The sequence below is a fragment of the Pezoporus flaviventris genome, unplaced genomic scaffold (genome assembly GCF_033815535.1).
Source record: "Pezoporus flaviventris isolate CSIRO_AGI_PZ_B2104156 unplaced genomic scaffold, CSIRO_AGI_Pfla_v1 ptg000037l, whole genome shotgun sequence".
NCBI classification, from domain to species: Eukaryota; Metazoa; Chordata; class Aves; order Psittaciformes; family Psittacidae; genus Pezoporus; species Pezoporus flaviventris.
In genome coordinates, this window is record NW_026892585.1 from 17,389,427 (window position 1) to 17,410,647 (window position 21,221).

The 21,221-nt window shown below is 39.4% G+C and overlaps 2 protein-coding genes across 4 annotated transcripts in view; one reads left to right on the top strand and one right to left on the bottom strand.

Moving 5' to 3' along the window:
- WIPF3 (WAS/WASL interacting protein family member 3) overlaps window positions 1-21,221 on the top strand; it is a 303,238-nt gene that overhangs the window by 43,230 nt on the left and 238,787 nt on the right. The gene's annotated exons all lie outside the window — the stretch shown is intronic.
- Window positions 1-21,221, bottom strand: part of SCRN1 (secernin 1) — a 37,444-nt gene that overhangs the window by 14,591 nt on the left and 1,632 nt on the right. Inside the window, exons 2-3 of the mRNA XM_061464887.1 lie at window positions 12,506-12,665; window positions 1,310-1,491 (exon numbers count right to left, since the gene is read on the bottom strand). Of these exons, the coding sequence (XP_061320871.1) occupies window positions 1,310-1,491; window positions 12,506-12,664 (341 nt within the window). The 5' untranslated portion in view covers window position 12,665. The remainder of the gene's footprint in view (window positions 1-1,309; window positions 1,492-12,505; window positions 12,666-21,221) is intronic.

Genomic DNA, 21,221 nt, shown 5'->3' on the forward strand with positions numbered 1-21,221 from the left:
AATGTTTGAGTTGTAAGTCTGTGGTGTGATAACAGAATTAAGTAGTCTACTAACAAGAGTGAATTGTTTCCTTTTATAATAAGTGAAGCACTTCTTAGCATCCTTCTAATTATCAGTTAGTTTGGAGACAGTGACTCCCAAACATCTGCTAGCTTGAGAGGCAATAAATTTTGTAGATGAAGGTTGCACCATTTTAAATCTTTGCCAGCTATCAGAAACTTGCAGCTAATTTGTCATTACTGGGGCATCCCACTGTGCCAAAGGTGAAAAGTGCACCCTGAGGAAGACTGCTTACTTCATCTTGAAGACCCCTGCCCACATGAGGAAGACTACTTACTTCATCTTGAAGACCCCTGCCCATGACCATCGACCATTGGAGGGCAGCGCACAAGCATCAAAAGGGAGGAGACTTATGATAATGAGTACCTAAACTAATTGTAATATCCCACAGAACTCTTGGGAACCTAATGAATATGCATGTTTGTGTGTAATAAATATCAGCTTGCTTAACCCCTCGGCGTGCAAGTTAGGAGGAGCAATCCCCCTTGCACCCGGCGCCGTAATAAACATACCTGCTTTATAACTGTGAGTTGTAGAATCTGATTTCATGATTCACTGTCCTATCTTCAACCAAGTGTTTGATCCCTTTCTCTTTGTATTGTCTGACCCCTTTTCTCTTGTTCTTTCATTTTCAGCTTTCTTCTCCCACCCAACTCTCCTACAAGAAATTCTCTCACTACAAGATCAGCATGCAGGTTGAGGCTTACAGTGCAACACAAGCCTTTTAGGCAGCCAGCCTTCAATAAAGAGACTTACAGGAGTTTGCCAGCATTTATAAAAGGGCAATGGTTTACATTGGAATGCATGAGCTGAAGTGAGACATAGTCGCCTGTTTATGCCTACAGTTGGCTATAAGCCCAGGATAAGCTTTTTAGGTCAGAGTAGGCTGTTGAATGAAGGGAGAATGAAGGACACACCAGCAATCCGATTTCACAAATCAGTTAGCCGCTCTTTACTAACAATGGAATCATATCTCTTAGCTTGTCAGAACAGCCACTTCTAGACTATAAGGTACATAGACAAGGTAGGTTTAGTGAACCTCCATTAGACTACTACATATTTGGGAGCCAAATTCAGATTCCAAGTGTTCTAAGTGTTAACTCAGCTGTGTCTGAAGCTCTGCCTAGACAGGTGTGCTTACACCATTTTAAAATCTCCGGATATCATTGTCACAAAGCTGTTATCTAATATCTTTATCATCTAATCCTTGGTGTTTGAAAGGCTGGTCACAGCTTGGTAAGCCACCCACCTGACAAGATCCATTCCAAGCAAGGCTTCAGATTCAGAAGCTGGTTCTCTGGTTATGACGGCTTCATTAGCTACACAGACTCCATGCTCGTTCGCTCCCATCTCTGCCCCCCAGAGCCAGGAGGGTCTGCTCAGCACAACAGCGTGAGTCTTCGGCACCTGCTCAATCTCAATATATGTGCACTGCAGAGAGAGCAGGAAGAGAAAAAGCAAACCAGTTGCAAGCAGTCTATCTAATGCTGTGACTGAAGTAACACAAAACTTCTGTATACAGACAGGGCACATTGTTTTAAAAAGTCCATGTCTTATGTATGAGCAGGGAATTTTTTAAGCAACATTTAACTGTCAGATTTGAACCTTTACAGGCTTATATTGCAAAAGTCTGGAAAAATACATCTCTCTTGATAGCTGCAGGCTTCAAAGAGTCAAGCAGAACACAAATGCTAAAATCAGCGGAAAGCAGAGGTAGACACACTATACTGTTAACAGTAAAGAAGCACAGATCACGCTTGTACATAGCAACAACATCAAACCATTATACCATCTCACCTCAGCACAATCTCTAGTATGTTATTAAGTACACAGTATAACAATGGTAACTGGATAAAGTACATCAGAAGGCTTCCCTCTCTTCCTTGCTGCCTCCCCTGCAGCTGCCCCCAAGACTGAGACTGCCAGTAGAAAAGAGGGTGGGGATGGAAATCAAGACTTGAAAAGATTCAGTGGAATGCTTTGATAAGCAGTCAGAGGAAATAAAACACAGGCATTGTTTTTGCTTAAAGCTGATGTTTCTGCTAGTTTAAATGTGATCAGAGTTCTGTGAATGTATTCAACGTTAAAAATACAAAGGAAGGCTGAAGTCATTGAAACTGCAAGGAAGAAATAAATTATGTTATCCTTCAAATATATTTACCTTTCCCTTGCTTTTGGACTTAAAAACAAGCACTGTTTCCCCAGACAGCATGGAAGAGAGTGTGAGCCATCATTGGATCATTGGCTTGTACAAGCCAAAAAAATGGGTTTTACATTTTATTACTGAGGTCACATTGCGTTCTTCAAGGACCAAACTCCACACAATTTTCTTTTGAGGAAGCTGAAGCTGTCTGTGTTATTTATGAGACACTCTTAGTGGTCAGCATTCCTGTTGTAGCATCTTCCTTGCAGGAAGTAATCTGCAACATTTTTCTGGAAGAATATTTGGTCAGAGGTATCACAGGAAGCAGGATGAGCAGACGGGACTAGTGGACTAGGGGTTGTTTGCCATGAAAACACATACTGAATACATTGGAATCTAAAGCCAAAGGAATCAGTCCAAGATTATTAGCAATGAGAAGCTATTGTTTTTCCCTAATCTGTCTTTCCCCCACTGGGGATTACACAGCCTTATCACCTTCAGCCTCTAATCTTGGGCAATGATTTTCACAGTAATAGTTAGGCTAGCATACAATTAAAATGTGTAACAGATCACCTTTGATCAGATATGGCATTTGTAGAATCCTTCACTCTAACCAAGCAAGAAGGACACTAGAAATGAGCTTGCCACCTTCATTAGTAATTGTGTGCAAACAGGTCAAATTGTCACCTTTTTATAAAGCAAATTACAGGTGAAACAGGAGGATGACTTTTCAGAGGACACGATTTAAAAAAAGAAAGGTGGGGAATTCTTTCACTCAAAGGCATTAAAAATAGAATGGGGACATGCTTCCCTTTTCCTTTCTGCTGTGTGCTTGATTTTGATTTCGCCTTAGGCAGTAAGACCCCAGCAGGGACTTATATAAATACCTGCTGTATTTGCTGGAGAAAATCCCTAATATTTGACCAAGCTGTTTGACCAAATCGCTTATACAGTAACACTATGATTGTGTAGAGGCAGATTCTTCATCTACTGAGGTGCAACTGGCACTGGCCAGGAGCTATGATCCGACTAATAAAATACATTACACAGTTCACCCTCTGCTTCATTTGCTAACCCAGCCACACTAGAGCAGACATTTCTTATCAGGACTCCCCCTTCTCCATCTGAGCTGTCAGCAAGCAAATCACATTTTTTGACATACTGAGTTTTGTCAGAGCTGTTTGGATAAGCCATGTGTGTGTGACTGAAGAGAGAATAACTGTATTTCCTGGACATGCAAAATTGGAGCTGCAGCAGCAAGAAAAAGGGCTGGACCAAGCACCTTCCCACACTACATGTGAAGATGTGACCAGAGCAGCTATCAGGAGGCAGGGCTGCAGCCAGGCAGACACCAGTACCTGCACAGCACTAGACTCCCTACATCTCATCACAGGTGGTCAGCTAGCTGGAGCCATTCAGGACATGAATCTTCCCCACATTCCAGCAGAAAGCAAAAACCAAGGCACAGTAAAGAAGAGATGTTAGTACTCCATAAACCCCCAGTTGCATAGCATTCTCTAGCTGAATAGCCCTATTATACAAGCCTGCTTATGCTGCTGTTTTGATCTTCCAGAAGAAAAAAAAAAAAAAAAAAATGATGAAAACACACTGAAAAAGTGATTGTTAGGCTAAAAAAAATGCTGAATGACTCTTCCCTGCAAAACATTCTGGCTACCCTTGCTACCAACTGCTGATTACTTGGGGCCTCATTCCAGAGCCAAACATTTCCAAAACTGCTATTCATGATAGAGATTTTATTGTCAATGGTAGCAGTCAAGAAAGGGGAAAGAGGAAATTGTTTGCTCCTGCTTGAAGGATCCAGAGCATTCTGGGGAAAAAGTGCTTTTGCTTTGTAACTACATAATCATATGCCAGAAACCATTCAGAGGCCTCTCTACCTCAGAATAGAGCTGTCACCTTCTAAACTGCTTCTTTACGTTCCCCAATCCAGTGATAAGCAAACATGGACCAGATCTTCATATTATTTCCAGCTTCCATACATTAGCTTATGTACACAATGTTCAGGCCTCACTTACATAAACTGCATTAGAAGACCTAAATAACAGAAAAACATTCCAGTCTGATAGCAGCTGACAGGTTCTGTAGAACTACCATTGTCTTGACTCTTATTCAACAATCCTTTGCCATGGTTATTGCTGAAAAAACCTTGATAAGATTTTACCTTCCCATTAGAACTAATTAATCCAGTAAGCAGAAAAGTAGGCAGTCAATAGGACCAATGTATTAAGGCAGGCATTTGGTTCATATATGCTAACAGGTATGAGCTTATCAAAAAACTAGGGTCCAGATGTGACAATAGATTATTCATTTTAACAAACCTCCCACTCTGCAACTCCACCCACTTTCCCCCCCTTAAAATAACATCATAAACTTCCAGATAAAATAATATCTTCATGGAGGAAACAGAGGAACTTAACTACCCACCTGTAGCCAAGACACATCAATTGCAAAGGTAGCTCAACCAAAGCCAGTCACTGCATTCGCAGCACAATAAACCATTGCTATTCCACAGAAATCAGAACATATGCTTATAACAGCATACAGGGAAGCAAACATGGAAGGAAATAGTGGGGAAAGACAGCACTATCCACCAAAAGACCTCCTTGGCCACTAGATCTTTAGAGCTCAGATGATGACAAGATTTCAGAAGCAAGCACAAAGGACAACCTCCCTGTCCTCTCCTGCACCCCACTGACCTGGCAAATCCCTCCAGCACAACAGCACAGCATCCTGTTCTGCCGAGAGCAGTGTCAAACTAGGCAATGACAAATAAAATGGACATAAGGTCCTGCTGTGATTCTGCTTGCTGCCAACCCTGTCTTTAAAATTCTTGAAGCATCCAGCCTCAGCATGTCCTAACACTAACATTTTTCTTTGAGTATGAATGCTAAACCAGAAGAATACTCATACATTTGGTGGTAATGGCTGTGAGTGAGTGGTGTCAGGCTCCATTCATTTTCTAGGACCCCAACCCTGAAAGCAGCATAACTGGCATGATGCCCTGTAACAATAAATTCCCATCAGGAAATTTCAAAGCAACAAACAGAGACTTCACATACAAGAGAACAAGCCAATGACTTTAAAGAGAACTGAGCACGCTGAAAACTTTTTATTTCACTTACAGTATATCAAGAAAAGAATCTTATGAAGGCAGTTCTAAGTATAGTACAAGGCACCACTGATCTCCCACCCTAGCCAAGGCATACGCATACATTGGAGGTATTCCAAAACCAGACACAACAGTTATAAGCACAAGAGATTTCTTCTTCCATTAATGAAAAGAAACTATTGTGCAGCTTCTACTGTACCCAAACTGCAGAAGCCTAACTCCTAGCACTGTCAGTCAGGTCATTATGAAATATCAGTGAAATCACACAGGCTTCAGCCCTGGATAACAAAGGCAATAGTCAGGGAATGCTTTAGAAAGAAAAAGTCTTTGAAGAAGGGCCACAAAATTCTAGATTCCAGAGGAGATTCCTCCACACCACTCTCATCAGATCCAGACTTTAATTTGTCATTAACTCTTTGCTTAGCCACTTCAAGCACTGCTGTATCACAGCACATATTAGAAAACAGCAAAATATCTTTACTATTACAGTAACTGAAGAAGTTGCACTGTGGCTGTTTTTAACATGGCAAAAATGTGACAAGGCAGTCTGCCAGCCTTCTGCCTCCATTGCCATCAAGACTGACAGCCTGGCGGGATCTGTCTACAGAGGCAACTCCAGAGGTGACATGGGCTACATGTGCCCTCCCACCATAGTGAAATAAGGAACTGGAAAGATAAAACATGGTTGTTCAATAAAGCCCCACATCCCTGTGGATGTGCCTCACAGAATGAGTTTTACAGACAATTCTGTTGCTGCTTATTTACAGGAAAAAAATTCAATACAGCTAAAAGGACAGGGAATGATCATTCTCTGAAAAGAAAAATATGCAACCAGTAGCACGCAATGCTAGTGGCTAGTTGATGCTCTTAGCACTGCTTGCTTATGCACTTAACCAGTACCAAGTACACAGTGGAAGACACCTGGATGACTTTACAACACCTATTAAGCACAGCTATGGTACCATAAAACTAGCAGCAAAACTGCTGTGCTGCAGTGGAGGGGACACCGATACATGAGGATACATCTAGGCTGAGTACATCTCAAGTAGTCAGCCCTAGTTCTAGAGGTCACGTAGTCAAACCAAAATGGTGAACAGAAGTCTCTCAGTGGCAGGATGAATCCTCAGGTATATAGCTTTCAAAAACACATGCTATGCTAGTATTTGCATCCTCATGTTGTAGCCAGATATAAACAGCAGCGGCATTTACTAGGTATAGAAACACAGAACAAAACCCATTCTTTGAATTAAGAACAGTTTTTCCTTTTTTTATGAAGAACCTAGCACACTTTATGTGAACTTTTATATTTGCATATTGTTCCTTGCTGTTTCTGTTCATCGATAACTGCAAAATTTGAATCTGTATGCCTCCAATCTCTAGCAGTGTCATTTATCCTGAAGAGTAAGGATGATAGATTTTATTCTAGAAAACAATTGGAGAAGCTAGAAAAAGCCAAACAGTTCTCCTGTCCAAAAGCAGAACTACTCTGACCTACTCTAACCTACTCTATCAAGCCATCAAAGAGTCTCAGGCAGGGGAGCCATGGTATAGAAATATGGTCAGCAAAATTAAATACGAAAATCTTTAAGGAAATAAAATGCCACAAAGTGCAGCAAGGCACCCAAGGTTGAGAATACTCACTGAAGACAGAGTCAGAGTTGATTTAGCAGTCAATTCACCTCTTGTTCTTTATGTTACATATCTGGGTGATGAGCAAAAGTTAAAACTGAAATAGGGATGAAGCTTATCAATTCAATGGTTTAAAACATTAAGAAACAGATGTCAAAGAAGCTACAAACAGCCCACCACAGAGATATCCCTGGAACTCTCAGGTATCCTAGGACTGATTTCTTTGCTTGGGTACTTTGAAATGCCTGCTCACACATCTGTTTTGCCATAAGTGAATAGTTTGGGTGAAGACAGCAATTTTTTTTGCCCCAGACAATACCAGCACTCTTCCTCCTCTTCCTCTTTGTTCCAATTTAAAAAATAAAGAGAGCAAGAAAAAAAAAAATAGTTCAAGTTAACCAGTTTTGCTTTGGTAGCAGTAAAGGAGCAAAGCAGCAGTACTCCTGCAGTAAAGAAAACAGAGTCTTTGGGAGGGCAGAAACATCCAAGAGATTACGGTTTCTACCTCTGAACTGCTGCCGACTCATGCACTGTGTTACAAAGCAAAGTCAAACACATTAGTTTAAAGACCAGCCACCTGCAGTGGAGCAGAATAGAGAAAAAGCCCCCATTAGCCAAGCAACATACTCTGTTGAAGGCAGAAACCACTTTTATTAGTTGCTGTCTGCCTGTATAGTGCCTCTCTTCTATCTCTGTGCAAAATCTAAGGGTTAGTTCAAACAAGGTGGCTTGATGCAAGACATCTGCCTTGGTCATGACACAGGCTGTCTACACAGCGAGTTATTGGGTCTCAACTGAGCGGCAAGACCAAGCAGGTACCTAAACTCTCTCAGCACTGTAACTTGTTAGACTACAACCTTTTTTATCTATATAAATGAAAATTTTCATCATGGGCACAAACACTGCTGTTTCATCAACGTTTCCTGCCAGGCAGCACTTACCCATGGAGGTATCATAGCAGGGGTGCCCCATTCAAGGTCGCAGCTGCAGTAACTTGACTGTAAGAGTGGCACTGTCAATCTAATCTGGAGGCTCCCCAAGGAGTAAATTCTCAACAGATTAGGCTGCTGCTTGGTTTCTGTTATCAGGTTCTGAACTTCTTACCCCCCGATTTAATACAAATAACCCTAACAGCTGGCATAACAAGGAATCAGTATACCAGAATTAAATTGTGGCACTAGCATGATGCCTGGTGATTTAGTTACAAATACCAGAATTAAGATACCTCCAGGTAATATAAAGCCAGCTTTAAAACACTCAAAGTCTGCTTTCCAAGCTTTGTATCTATCTAGCAGTATCGGATAGAGATCCCTCAGTTAGCTTCAAGTTCTGTATCAGTGCTCAGACCAACACACAGCAAAAAAATCTTCCTGCTCTTCTGAAAAACCTCAGCAAGAGATGGTAGGGTATCCTTAAAAAAAAAAAAAAAAAAGTAACAGCCAAACAACCAAAACCACTCAGGTATAACAGCCCCGCAGAGGGCTGACTTTAAGCTCAGAAGAGTGTTTGATACCAACATATTAGAAAAATTTTCCATATTCCACAATTTGATAGACTTTGTTGTAGACCATCCTTTCTATTTCCCCACTTCCACTCCTCCATAAGTTGCACGATATTAAGTTAGAAAACCTTTTACAGCTGTACACTGAAACAAGCAACCATGACTATTTTCAAATCATGGATAAAAGGTCAAATCAGAAGAAAGTGAGGTTGATCTAAAAGAAAAAAAAAATTAAAAAAATGACCTGGAAAATTCAGCTAACAAAAGGTCACCCACTCAGGACTTCCAAAGAAGAAAGAAAACCACAGCAAGCAGCAGGTTACCAGAGAACAAGAGAAATCTAGTCAGTAAAGTCTACCTTAAAAACAAGATAGAAGGCTTTACTTAAAACTAATAGTGCAAGCTGTTCTGATTAGATTTTGTGACCTGTCTTAATACACATGAATACAGCCTGAATCCTCACAAACACATGAAAAACTCTTAAAATCCACAACTGGGGAAAAAAAGAACACACTTACTTTTAGTAGAGAAACTCAAAAAAAAGCCCCTGTTTATGGTTAAGGGAGCAGATCTCCACAAACAAGCTTACTAGACGGATCACTACAACGAGGAAAAGCGCTGATCAGCATCTGAAACTGCAAAATTACAATGCAAGACATGAACAAACTTTTGAGAAAGTTGGAAAGTTGTCACACAGAGAGCAGACCATAATGAAAAGCCCCATTGTTCAGGGTCTTGGGAATCTGCTGACATGAAGGGATTATGTTGATGAGTTAGCTGCAGGGTTGTCTGGTAGGTTGAGCCAAAAAGATCATGCTTAAAACAACTTCCAGTATTGACTGAATTCCCGTGTTTAAGGCTCTGCCACAAACTAGCTGATAGCATTGTCTGCCAGATTCCTTTATAGCAGACCTGCTTAGCTAGTTTTATAAAACACAAGGGAAGGAAAACTGTAGCAAGAATACCCCCAACCCAATGATAACTGAAGTGTTGGCAGTTTTCACAGGTTTTAAAGAAGAAAGTAATAATTCTGAATATGTCAAAGGCTGCATCTAGAAACTTTGACATTCCTCTTCACTCTCCCTATTAGCTAATTACCTGACAGTAAGTTTGTTTATAAAATGGATATAGTGTCGCATGCCTTATACTTAAAAAACATGAGGCAGCTGAATTCAAGACCTTCCTTAAAGCTTTCTGCAACTTTCAGAGGTACTACTAACTGCACACATGGAATTAACAGACTTTGCACAAGCTCTGCCTATAGGTATACATACATTTGCTGTAAAACAAGAGTAGTCTTAGACACAACCCTACAACAGGAAAAATACATACATTTCAGCTACTTAGCAAAACTGAAGACCTTACTTCTATTATGCTATTACAAAGCATGCTTGAAACATGAATCTTCTTATTCACTAGTGTCCTTATTTTGTAAAACAGCAAAATCTAAAAGTAAGCCTAGCAGCCTAAAACTTGGATTGTAGAGATCTTACTGATCAGCCAATCTTTCACAATTCCTACAAAGTGGATTAATATTTTTCTAAAGACCTTTCAAGTGGCCAGTTCTAAAAAAAAAAATAAATTGAAAATAGAATAAATAGAATAAAATAAAATAAGTTATTTCTAAAGACAATTACTCCACAGCACTGGCATTTTCTAGACTTGACTGAACACTCACTCTCTGCAGGTGGGGGGGAAAAATCTTGAACTTTAAAGAAGAAATAACAAATAAATCTATGCTTATGGCTGTCCAAAGGAGAGCAGTTAAAGGAAGCAGTAAGAATTTCAACAAAAATCTGAAGCCTGTACGTTTCTGCATACCACTATCCTTGGAAAACCTCAGGCTAGCTAATGAAAAATTATGCAGTAGCACAGACTGGCAGAAGCCAAACGATCCAGCTAATTAGAGCTTAAGCCCCTCTTTAAAGATTAAAGTATTTCTCCATTCCTGTCCCTTTTCTAAAAGTGCACCTTCACCACATTGCAACAAACCTCACCATTAATAAAAGAACCAACTGAACATTTAAGGGGGAGGCTTGAAGGTACTGGCTAGCAGAACAGATCTACAAATGGCAGTGTGCTAGGCAAAAGGACTGTGCTCCTTGCTTCCAAAAGACTGGCAAGAGAGTTCAGTTTATGACTGATTGCTATAAAAGGCATTAAATTGGTGAATCATGGGGTGGGAGAGGGATCGCAATAAGATTACATATGTCTTAATTAAACCCTTCATCAAATCATGACGTCTTTATCAAAGAATAAAATATGGAGCAAAAAGACCAAAAGAATCAAGTACTCTAACATTAACTTCTTACAAAGTATCCTCTTTTTATCCAAAGGATAAAAACACTAGAGAGGAGCTTCTGGAAGCTCATCTTTCACAGTAAGAATTATTTACTAAGAGGTGGTGAGAAACTTGTTGCTGAAGTGAACCTGTTGCCCAGAGAACCTGAAGCTGCCCCATCCCTGGCAGTGTTTAAGGACAGGTTGGATGGGGGTTTAGGCAATCTGGTCTAGTGGAAGGTGTCCCTGCCCATGGCAGGGGGTTAGAACAAAATGATCTCTAAGGTCCCTTCCAACACAAACCATTCTATGTTTCTATAATAACAGATTTTATTTCTCTCTCCATTGCCAGTTCAATGAAGAGAACCTTAAAAAAAAGAAACAAACAACCAAACAAAAAAAAAACAACAACCAAACAAAAAAAAAAATACTCTGAAGTTTTCTTCTTGTCTTACTGTCACACTTGTGTTCTGTGTACTAGCACAAGTCTACAAGGTGCCACCAATACAGCACTAGAAGTAACAGCAAGTTACTTGTACTGTCCAAGTAGTGCTTTTGGACAGGAGGAGAAGATTTCCTCCTATCCAAGATTAAACCATTTAATAATGCACAAGTTGTAAAAGAAGTTGGTAGAAACAATAATCAAGAGAACATTAACTGTTAGAACAAACAAGCCCTCTGACATTTGGAAGTTGTCCCACTTGAAATACAGAATTAAAACTGCCTTAGGATCCCCTCTGGGGAAGTAACAATTCTATCCATAAGGAACCTGTAGGGATGACAGTCACTGACTGGTGCAAAATACCTAGTATTCTCAGCCTTCTGCACAGAGACAGGAGGAAGTTGAATGCAGGGAACCTCACAGCTCCTGCTTTCCCAGCTGCCAGGAAGAGTGCAAACCTGTGAACTCTAAAAGCTCCTGACAGTGCAGATCAGGCTCTGTGTCCTCTGCTTTTTAGCTACCTGCACCTATCTTTATCTTCCCTTCTGTATCTTCATTCCTTCTTCACCACACTTTCCCCTATTCCCGTCTTCTTGTTTCACTTGTCCCCTTGTTTCACACTTCCACATCTGCTTATCCTTTCATTTCTTCCATCATTAAAGTGAGGCTAAAGTAAAAGCTATAATTAAAATTACTTCCAGCAGGGTCTCGTTCAACCTGCATCCATGGCATCAACATCCAGCTACAGGATTCCACATCTGGCCTGGATTCAAAGAGAAGCCGCAGTACTGAAAATTGCCCATGAAGCAGGTGCCTCAGCTGCAGAACATGTCAAAGCCAACTGCATGTACAAGTGTTATGTCAGGCTTACAAAGTTTACACTCTTGCTTTCCTCCTCACTTTGCCTTATTAGAGCACAAGTTCTTTTGAGGCAGTGATTTCTGGCTACCAGTTTTGCAACATGCATACCATAGTTAGGTTCCATTATAACTCTAAAACAACTACCATGAAGAAGAACAAGTCATACGGCAAGTGACAAACTTTGAAAATTTGCTCTAACTTACAGTTAGCCAGAATATTCTTCCCTTAAAAAAAAAGTCTGGCCTGTCTCTGGATTGTGGCTTTTTCCTCAAAAAACAAAAAAAAGCTACATTCCGAGTTTCACTTCCAGGACTTTCAAAAATCTTCTCTGTTCTCTACTTAAGAGAGGTTTGAGTGAAGGGAACAAGGACTCCACAGTCTGACTGGAAAACAAGACAGCATTCATTTCTTCCAATGATAATAATTTCTCACCGTTTGAATGTAACAGTTCACCCTTACCTCAACTTTGCTTCCTGGATCATGATCTGCGGCAGCAAAGTAGACCACCTCCTGTACTTCATCCCTTGGCCTTGCAGAGTTCTTTCCAAACACCACCAGCCCATCTTTAGAACATGGGGGAAAGGCTACAAAACAGTAACTTGGAGGAGCTGCAGCCATCCTGAAAAGGAAAGGAAGAATAAACAAACAAAACTAGTGTTTGCTGAATTCATAACTGCATGCATTAGAGAATCACTCTTACTGCTACTTATTGTAGCTAAGAGATACTGCATTCCCTCTGTCACTTGATTGTCCAATGATAACAGAAGATTAGCTCACACGAAGCTTATCTGGATTTAATAAAATAAAAAAATATAGTAATTTTCAGCCATTTTTCAGCCAAGGCTTGTGCAGGAATAACGAAGAGGAAAAAAGATAACTGTACCTTAATGAGCCTACTCAGCCCCCACACAAAGAAGATATTCTGCACTGGAGCTGTTCAGGAACACATGACCTAAATGTATTCTGCTGACTCAGACAAGTGCAGGGACACAGAATAACTTTAAATAATTTACTCTCTGCTCCCATGCAGCTTGGTATTTTAAAAAAGGAAAGAAAAAACATGTTTGAGGGATTCCTGAAGGAGGACAATGGTGTAACTGGAAACTGAACAAAGATATAACACAATTATATCAAGAACTGTCAGTTTATCTACTCAGATCAGAGAGAGCCTGAAGCACTAATTGCACTTTATTTTCTCTGTGGTTTGCCTGCATTGCTGCCCTTACCTAAAGCTAATTGATAACCGTTTATTTGTTTATGCAGGCTAATGTGAATATTCTTTAACGTGCTTACAGAGTAGCACAAATGTTTTAAGATTTTAAGTTTTTCCAATGACAACATATAAATAAAAACTTTAAACTGTTTCAGGATTACAGCACTGTCATAGGAAGTCTCGTGTGTATTGCCGTATCTGCTATTTTTTCCACCATTCAGGAAAAATTCTGACACATTTTAAAACAAACCAATACAATTAAGATTTCCGCCCCAAAAGCTGCTAATTTATTTGAAAGACAAAGATGGGGGGGAGGGTGTGGAAAGCTGTTTTGATAATTAACTTGCACATCTTTCAAAACATTCAAATGTGACCTTTTTTTTTTTTTTTGGAGCAGTACCATTTCAGCATACACTTCTCACAGGACAGCAGGCCTCCAATATTAACCCAAAGAAAGAATACCTTTTGGATTAAGGTGATAACCCATAAAGTGGTAATCGTTTGTGAAGAACACACTTAAAAGTTTGCCTATAGATTATGAACAGATCACACAGATGCTCTACCGTGCAAAAAACAACTTCAAGAGAAGACGAGTGTTAAAGGTGTCCTCTACCAACACAATGTGGCATGATGACTTGTCTAGAGAACTGACACGACCTTTTAATTTAGGTAAGATTATATGTAAGTTGCCATTTGAGTTGGAGTGCATTAGGAAGCAAACCAACCCCTTTTTACAAGCAGAGTTTTGACCAGTGGGAAAGGACAAGCTACTATGAACTGGAACGGCTTCAGCTGAGAGAATACATCCAGCAGAGGCCATGTACCTGCAGACTTGGGTATTTTACCATTGTCAGTATACTTGTTTTAGGTAAGTGTCTTGCAGACAGACATGAGGACAAAGTCCCACTTCAATTACCACTCTTACCACTTCTGAATCATCAAAGCATTTGTCATTAAACTGAAATGCAACATGTGGAGTGTTGCCCAAGCTTCAATACTAATGAAATCATGTAGTGTTTTGTTATGAATTATTCAGAGTATGTACATTTTTTTTTCTGTGTTGGCGATGTCAACATAACTGCTTTCCAGCACCCTAAGAAGTCACATCTACCTTCAGGTAAGTCATCATTTAGTGCTCTAAATTTTTCTTCTGATGCCTTGCCAGACCAGCCAAAATCCTGAATAACTTACAGACTTACTCTAGATCTCAGTACTCAAAAGAAATATTTTCTTTATTCTAAACACTAAGTGGACTTATTTGAAATATATAAGGCAGCTGAAAGACATTAGACAGCCAATAGCCTAGAGAGAAAGTTTAAAGTATTAATACTAATTTTTATTACATGAAGTTGTAAGTAGGCTTAAAAAGATGGAAGACTTCAGCACTGTATTACTGAACAAATTGGAAGGTATGCAAGGCAGACTTTCACATACCTACAGACTAAATTAGGCAGTGAAAAAAATTAAAAACTTCTATCTAATGTTCTACGGACTCCTGAAGTCCTCGTTGGAATAAAGAAGCCTCAATTGTACTTATGAGGATTTGTTTTATTTTTGTCCCTTATATATATCAACAGTTACTACACAAAAAAACAAACTGCCATTTTGGTTAACACTTTTAAAGTACGAAAGTATGAGTAAGCTACACTGTAGCTACAGTTCACTTCAACATATTTCATGGGGGGGGGGGGGTAGGTATTGCAGTTAAATGCTGCAAGCCGAATGTTATACTGAATGTTATACTGAAAACATGACTGTCATAAGAGTTAGCGCTGAGACCTTAAATCACTTTTCTAGAGAAGGAAGTTAGCTAGCTAGCCATCTACTACTACAGTTTAACTCTACTCAGTTTGCTAGGTAGCAGTTTTTCCTAGAACCTCATTTGGTTCATTTTCAATATGGTAAGGATGGTAGTTTCTCAGATACACCGTAGCTTGTTTGCTCACAAAACTACTGAACTTCATCTTCCACCACTTAACTAAAGCAGTCTGTTAGTAGCCACCTATCTAAGCAGGACGTTTCTACTTGCCTACTTTCTTTTCTTCCTTAGTTCAACTTCAGGTTGCCCTCATTCTCAGTTTCACACATTTGCCACCTCTTTGCCCTCTCACAAGGTACCATCTTGACTCAATACCGAACAAGCATTTTTCATCTACAAGAAGAACAGAATACTCCTCCTCCACAGTACCTCTGACAAATCAAGCTAATTTACAAAACTACCTACTGTTAATACCTACTCTTTCTTCACAGATTATTTGCTCCTCCAACGAAAGGCAACCCTGAAAACCTTAGAAAACACTGGAAATAACTGCAAATAGATCTCAAAGAACACCCACTCACACAGTTTATCACCAAAGTGCATGTTAGCACACAGGCCTGATTTTCTCAGGCCTACATGTGGGTGTAAACAAAGGTAAATCTACACGGTATGTCAACAGACCCTACATTTGCACACCATTACACTCATGGATGGGCCACTGCAACTTAAGAGGAACAGGGACCATACAGTCTATATACAAACCCTACATACATTCTACATATGAAAGCAGTAGAAATAGACAAAGAGCTGTATGTTATGCTATGCCACAATGTAATGCTGCAGCAGTTTCACATAGTTAACAGGCACCACACTTGGCTGACCCAGAATCACTTTCCACGAAGGCTGCAAAACCAGCTCTGAGCAACAACCACAAGGTAATATATTCCACTTGCTATCTTTTTATTTGACAAAAATGTACTGCAGCAGGGATGCAATATTACACGTGGCCATATTTTTTTCAGGTCACTGGTCTTCTGGTCACTATGGCACTTAGCTTGTGTTCTGACACTATGAAGTTTTGTTTAACAAGTTCCTTGATTAAGATCGACTCTCATTGTGATAAATCTCATTTAGAGGCTGTCAAGCCAAATTCTATGGACAAATAACCATTACTGTCAGCGGTAAAACACATGAGCACTGGGCAACATCTGGCTTTAAACATCACCATCTGAAACAACAGGTATGACAATTATGAGGACTTTATAAACGTGTGAACATGACCATACTCCTGAAATAGGGTGAACATGGAAGTGCTATTGCCTAGCACCACCTAAAGAAAACTAACTCACAGATTTTGACAGACACAAAAAACCTAATCTTCCAGTTGAAAATACCAAGATCCAGAACGTTTCATTTTAGAGTATTTTCAATTCCACAATATGAGGATCTTACAAATACCAACTTGTATTAAGACAGGATGCAAAATCTAATTAGAGCAACTTGCACTATTAGTGTCAAAATTTGTCTTCAACCAGACTTCTGGAGTGGTTAACAAGGAAAAAAAATGTTATTCTTTAAGCCTCTACATACAGGTTGTGACATAATCTAATTAAACCTTCATTTATATGTCATTTTTCAGTTATAAAAAAAGGAATAGACAAATGGTTCTGTTGTAGCAACAGACATGGAGGAAAATTGCAGTACCCCATCCTCCCCTAATGAACACAAAGACGGAAGCCACACTCCTAGGAGAACAGGGATGGGCATAAATTATTCAGTGTGTTTTGGAATCTTCCCCTCACTAGCCCAACCCCGGAAAACTTAAATAGCTGTGTATCTGCAGCAAAGCACTCTGAGCTTAGCAAGTCAGAGACCTGACTGAAGACAGGAAGATTTTCATACTAACTTGCTCAAGACTTTTTTGTTTGTTTTTCTGGGTGGGTTTTTTCTCAGAATAACATTATGTACTGCTTCTCCCAAAGCTGCAACTTGGTACTGAAATAATCTTTTATAAACTTGGTACTGAAATAATCTTTTATAAACTTCAAGAATTTGACGGCTACAATAACTTCTCAGAAAAGTAACTTCATCCTCCCTTATCAGATAGATGTCCTCTTTTCAATCCAACTAATTTTCCTTGTTTGCCAAAACACCCCGAAGATATTAAGCACAAAGTAGATACTAGTATTATGAAGTTATAAATTATGTGAAAACTGGCTTGCCAACGGTAGCTTTCATAATTGCTATGTCTTACTTATAGTGTTATTTTTTTTTAATAATATTAGGTTTAAAGCTCTTCTAATAACTTACTGTTCAAGCTATTCCAAAGCTTATTTCTAAACCAGTAAAACTGGTTTTGCCAACAGCAGGTTATTTTCTGTGCCTTTTCTTTCAATTGGAAAAGAAAACAACAGGCTTATAATGAAAATGGAGCACTCACTAGGAAGCAGTGGGCAATAGAAAGGATTAGTGTGAGAAAACAGGGTCAAAAAAAAGACATCTTGAAATCTTATTCATGCTTATTGAGCTAAACCAGTATTTACTCTGCACACTTTTTTAACTGCTTTTAACTTAATGCGCCGCGACTTTATCTAAGGAAAAGCTAAAGATGCCCCTAACATCATATATAAAACCCCTCTGGTTTTAATACAAGTTAGGTTAGCTAGGGCTTCTGAAATGCTAATTAAGATTTACTGTTAATGTTAATTAAGACTTAAAATTTCTGAAGTAGCTATTCCTATGTGTAGAGCTACTGCTTTCCTAGCAAGGCACCATTTAGGACATGTTAAGTGATGCACAAGTACAAACAGTTCTGCCCTTAATACACCATGCAGAATTTTTTTTTTCTACATCAATATAGTCTCTTGCCTAAGAATTTAATAATACCCAGTTACCATCACATGCAGCAATACCAGATCAGTAAAAGATATTACATGAGAAGTCAGCTACCACCATTACAGCTTGTCTTCACAAGAAATCAAAACAACGCTCAAGTGGATATCAAGGAAGAAAAATTCAGTAAGCTCAAGCAGTCAGCACTGACAACAGAAAAGCATTCACCTCATGTTACTATGCATAGAATTTAACTGTGAAATCTGCCTTGTGTTGATATGATTTGACTCAGAAGCTGGCAAAACTTCAGCTTGATCAAGCCAAACCTTCACCTAGGAGCACAACTGCTGCGTTCAATACTAAGCCTAGCTATGCTAGCAAGCTTTCCAGCATGGATGGAACCAGGAACACTACACCTTGCTTTCATTTAGCTCAGTGAGGTACCTGCACAGATATATCACAAAAATCTCATCTTCTAAACATTTTCAAAGTTTGTCTTCAAGAGTTTTTGGCATAACTGTTGAGCTTTCTGAAGCACAGACATAACCAAAGTAGTTATTGCCAATGCTGGCAATAATCAACATCATGTTTTCAAGACAGCGCAGGCCCTTAAGAGACCCCAAAACAAGGGTGGGAGGGTTAACACTGGGGTTTCATCTCAGACCTCCACAGCAGTTTGGTATGATCATACAGCCTATTTTTTTCACTCTCTCTCCTACAGTTTCTTTAAATTAAAGCTGGTCTGGAGCAGGTGCTTTATGTACCAGCAATAGACAGGGTGCCAAACTTACTGGTAAGTTCTGAGCACAATTTTGGTGATTGACAGAATTTTCTTTAACATTTATATTGCATAAAAGATTTGAGGTGCTTTACAAGTCCAGAAGCACATTAAACCTTTTACAAAGACATTCTGTGTATTAAAGAATGACTTCACTATATTTTGGGCTTTTATAAAACAGAAACCCAGCTGTGCTAATGCTTCTGAATTATTTTAGTAGCGTTTAAAGACCTGTTTTCATTGCTACCGAAAAGAAAAAACATGTACAATATGAAAAACTGAGAGGCAGCATCTGAACAAGGGTCCTCAGATTTGGATCAAGACATTAGGAGAGGAAGAATATATCGAATAGGCCACACATTATTTGTTCTTAATTCTTCCATATTTTTAACAGGCTGGCAGAAAAAAAGGTCAGAACTGTGAAAACTTTGTTCAGGGTACAGTTCTTTGTTCTGAACCCCTGTTTTAGCTTTTAAATTAAGCTGTGCCTGAGACAGCTTATATTTCCATTTACAAATCAAGCCTAGTGTCTTATGCACATAGAGACATGTGATCTCTGCATCCTGCAGAAAAGCAATGTTTCCAAAAACAGAAATGAAAAGCAAAATTCATTCAGCTGCAGGCAGAGAACAAAGACAGCAAACTGAAAGGCACAATAATAATATTGTTTCCATCTCAGGAAACATTGAAAGGTTATTTTTTTAATTGACAATTTGGACAGCTTTAATGCATGGCTTATCAGGACAGAGGAAGGTTGCATTTATCAAGAAACTAGAAAGCAGAGACTGTTCCTGAATATAAAGCACAAAACCATGCCAGATCTCCACGTCCCTATGGTTTGGGCATCAATAATAGTCAAACTGTTTGACTCTTTCCTTACCACCAACAGACAACACCGATTTACAATTTGAAGGTGCCACTCTCAACTTTGACAGTGTCTGTCTCTCTAAACTGTGCCTGAGAAGATACCTGAGTTAGCAGCAGCTGCAACTTGGCATGCTCAACAATACCCTGCCCATTCCTCCCTCCCACCTCCATTAACTACTGAAAATTTCTGAAGAATATGCTCAAAACAAGTAACATCTCAAACTTCCACTCAGAGATTTGAAATGGCCCTTTTCCCCACTAAGTTTACTTTTATTTTTTGATTACAAGACATAGCAATTCCCTACGCCAGCATAAAATCAAGTTGCGTTTCAAAGCTTCCCTAAGCAGTACACCCCCTTCAGTGATTTAGCTGAGCAAATGCATAATAGGCCTGTAAGGAACTGAAAATATTTCTCTTGCTGCATGTGGGAAAATTTGTAATATTCCTGGCAACAGCTGCCAGATTTCTTAAGACCATCTAACAAATTAGATACTGGCTATCAAATGAGCATGCTAAAACTCTTCAGCATTTAAAGTCCTAACAAATGGTAAGATTTCAGCTGTTATAAAAGTTTACAGTCCCTTGACCAACCAGTTCTAATTTAATACACCCTTACCCAACCTTTCAAAGTAGGCAGCTTTCAAAAAAAGATAGGAGCTTATTTTTTGCCTCAAGAAATCTGAATTATGTTAATGAAAACAGTCCTATTTAAAAACAAATCAGGGTCAGTCACCCAGAAGACAACAGATTTAAGTCTCATTTCCATCACAGGCTACACATACAGGCAAAATTCATTATTTATACAGACTTTTTACTGAGTGGATGTCAGTGCACTTAATTAAGTCTCCAAGCAGCCACAGAACTCTCTTCCTTTTGCAGCTGCTGTTCCAGTCTACAGCCTAAGGTCGTATCTGTAAAACTCTCCATTTCATAGAGAAGCACTTGTTTTCCTGCTTCTGCCACTGGTGCAGAGACCTTTGCTAGGAGCTCCTGGCATCTAAAGCATCTTTGTACAACACACAACTTCATAATGAGAAGTCGCTAAGTGGTAGCCACGTAGCTTTCCTCTTTGTAAAGAGCCAGCATAACCCAATTTTGTGCTTTAGCTAGGCCTTCATCACTGCACATAAGAGACTGTCCACCTCCAAGCACAGCTGGCTAATGCACACTGACTGGTAGTCATTTCAAATTAGCAACATCGTTATGCTAACAAAGGGTAAAATAAAAAGCAAAGTACCTTGCTGGAAGTCTCAGTTTAGTTTAAAAGATAACCTAAAACAACGGCAAGTGTTGCAATACGAGCGACAGAGTTTGCAAATGTTGGGATGTAATGAAACACACTGGCAGAAACCAGCCATTTGGGTACCTTACAGAGAGGCAGTATAGACAGCAATTCCATGCAACTTCCCAATCTGCTGAATTTACACAAAGAGAAGGCCAGCATACCACAGAGACAATGTCCAGCTTCACAACTCCTCAAGTCCATAATAAGCACAGAAATTCTTACTGGCATCTTCTAGCACACTTCCCCACATGCAAACTGCATAAAGCATCCATGGTTAATGACTTTTGAAGGAGGGGATGGAGAGCTAAACTCAGTATCCTTTACCAAAAACACCAAAGTCGGCAAGAGTAAATAAATGGAACTTAAGCCATGCCCAACTTTATGAGGAAAAAAGTTGCAAATTTCCTCAAAAAACCACAAAGTTACCACAAAAATCTCAA